This window comes from Mytilus californianus, unplaced genomic scaffold, assembly GCF_021869535.1.
Source record: "Mytilus californianus isolate M0D057914Y unplaced genomic scaffold, xbMytCali1.0.p SCAF_8, whole genome shotgun sequence".
In the NCBI taxonomy this organism is placed as follows: Eukaryota; Metazoa; Mollusca; class Bivalvia; order Mytilida; family Mytilidae; genus Mytilus; species Mytilus californianus.
The window spans coordinates 76,340,398-76,342,924 of NW_026262734.1; the positions used below are offsets into that span (position 1 = coordinate 76,340,398).

Here is a 2,527-nt window from a genome sequence, read left to right on the forward strand (position 1 = left end):
TTTAAAAGATAATATTTGGTAAAAACTTGAATTTTGACTTGTGATCATAGTAATAAGTATAGTGAATTACTGCCACAATTGTAAAAAATCATTATAAAATATTTGTCAATCTTGCCACAAATTAAGTATTTACTTATAAATTACACCGCACAATTTAATACCTATTTGTTTCAATATAAAATTCCCCAGCACCTTACACTTCACCAACATTTAAAGACAATTAATTCTCCTGAATTGAAAATCTTAGCACATAATTATAATGAAGTTTGAGATCTAAAATGTTAGTGTTCAATTGTCTTCTCCTAGTCTCAAGGGAATATCAAGAGCATCTATTCTCTTTATCACATCGTCTGCGGAGTTATCTCTTTCCTTCACTGCAGTTTCTAACATCTTTAATGTTTGTACAGTTGATGCGTCTTCTTTGTCACTCTTTATTATGTAAGCCAAAGCTTGATATAAATAAAACCGAGATTTGGTTGCCATTGTGTTTTCTTCACTTCCTGTCGGTGTTTTGGTGCCTGGTAATGCTAAAAAGTGGTACTTGAGTAGCAACTCTTCCTTTGAGAATTGTAATTGCTTTCCCGAGTTCAACTCCAGAGCAATACTGGCATACTCCCAATTAAAATACTTTTGCTCTGGAGTTATCTTTTTCCAATTTTTATGTGGCCAACTAACAACTGCTGGGATGGTAATCAGTGGGATGACTTCTTCTTGATTCCACTCCCTTCTCCCAGCTGGGAAAAGTGGCATGCCACCTTTCCTAAGAAGTGTCCTTGCCCGTTCACTTGCGGTAATGTTGCCGTTTAGAGTTGTACAATCTGTGCCCCGATCTTCTGATGCTTTCAGTTCCTTTCTTTTACTTTCTTCATTGTGTTTTTCTTCTTGTATCCTCTTTTCCTCCTTCAACCTTTCTTCTTCGTCCTGTTTCTGTTTTTCCTGCTTCCTTTGTTCTTCTTCCTTCCGTCTGATTTCCTCCTCCTGTTTCTGTTTTTCCTTTCTCTTTAGTTCTGCCTCCTTTAGTCTGACTTCCTCGTCCTGTTTTCGTTTTTCCTGCTTCTTTTGTTCTTCCTCCTTCAGTCTAATTTCCTCCTGTTTCTGTTCTTCCCTTCTCCTCTGTTCTTCCTCCTTTAGTCTCATTTCCTCATCCTGTTTTTGTTTTTCCTGCTTCCTTTGTTCTTCCTCTTTCCGTCTGATTTCCTCCTCCTGTTTCTGTTTTTCCTTTCTATTTAGTTCTGCCTCCTTTAGTCTGACTTCCTCGTCCTGTTTTCGTTTTTACTGCTTCTTTTGTTCTTCCTCCTTCAGTCTAATTTCCTCCTGTTTCTGTTCTTCCCTTTTCTTTTGTTCTTCCTCCTTTAGTCTCATTTCCTCATCCTGTTTTTGTTTTTCCTGCTTCCTTTGTTCTTCCTCTTTAAGTCTGATTTCCTCGTCCTGTTCCTTGTCACCCTCTCCTTGCTTTATTTTCTTAGCCTTCTGTTCCTGGTGATTATTCTTTTTCTTTCTTTTCTCTCCTTCATTCTCTGTCTTCTTACTTTTCTTCTGGCTTGTTGCTTTCTCGTTCAGAATCTCTGGTTCTTTATTATCGCTGTCATCTTCCAATATAATATCTGAGGTTGATGGTGTTTTAAGTGGTGATAACGGATTTGTGATGGCTTTTGTCTGTTTCCCTGGGAAGAGTTCATCTGACGTTTTTATGTCTGCTATATATTCCTCTGAGATGGATAGTTTCCTAGCTACTACTGGCGTCCCTATAGACTTTAATTGACCGTCTATCGAGGCAGAGAAGGTATGTGATCCTGCATACTTGGTGTTTACCAGTGCCGTCATCCTCCTTATTAAAGCATCAAGCATTTTGTGATCTCTTAGAACCAAGTCATTCAAACTTATCTGATAGAATCGTATAGACACTCCAAGGTCTAAATTGAAGATGGCTGTGGTGTCCCCATGTCCTAATGTAAGTTGCTGGAGGGTCAGCCCTTCATAGATGGTGGGGCGTGTTGGTGAATATGACCCATTGGTTTTCTCCTGCTCAACCTCCTCCTCCTCCTGCGTACCTCTAACCATTTTCCTAGGACACTCCCACCCTAGAGTCCAATCCTCCTTCTTCCTGTTGGTGTTTCCAACCCTGTTTAGGAATTCTAGGACCTCAATCCTGGCTTTCATGGCCTCTTGAGAGTTTTCATTTGATGGTGAGATTACCTTTGCATATGTCTCTGGGTAATTCGACATCCAAAACCCATTGTTCTCACTCAAAAAACTGTATGGCATGAGCTCTATTTTGCTGCGGTGGTTGGCCATGATGTGCTCCTTCAGGTCAACCATCCTCCTATACGACTTCTCTTCAGGACACCAAACACAAACGACTGAAAGCCGTTTGTGTGGGGCAGCTGCCAGATGGTTCGTTAGTTGTCTCCTTGTCCTAAACGTCATGGGACACAGCCAACACTTCACCTCCACTTGTGATGATGGTCTCATTCTGAAATCGAATCAAATCTTTAAAATCCCTCCACCATTTATATAGCATATACAA

The 2,527-nt window shown here is 40.0% G+C and overlaps 1 protein-coding gene across 1 annotated transcript; it reads right to left on the reverse strand.

Moving 5' to 3' along the window:
- Positions 1-288: 288 nt before the first annotated feature.
- Positions 289-1,824, reverse strand: LOC127712855 (uncharacterized). Its single transcript, XM_052219461.1, has 2 exons — positions 1,277-1,824; positions 289-1,222 (listed from the first exon to the last, which is right to left on the reverse strand). The coding sequence occupies exons 1-2, from the start codon at positions 1,822-1,824 to the stop codon at positions 289-291; spliced, it is 1,482 nt and encodes a 493-aa protein (XP_052075421.1).
- Positions 1,825-2,527: the final 703 nt, after the last annotated feature.

Bases quoted from the DNA above. Each gene is read 5' to 3' on its own strand.
- LOC127712855 (XM_052219461.1), bottom strand. From the start codon at position 1,824: ATGACGGCACTGGTAAACACCAAGTATGCAGGATCACATACCTTCTCT. The intron at 1,223-1,276 runs GTAAAAACGAAA...AGAACTAAATAG, and splicing joins GAGGAAGAACAAAAGAAGCA to AAAGGAAAAACAGAAACAGG.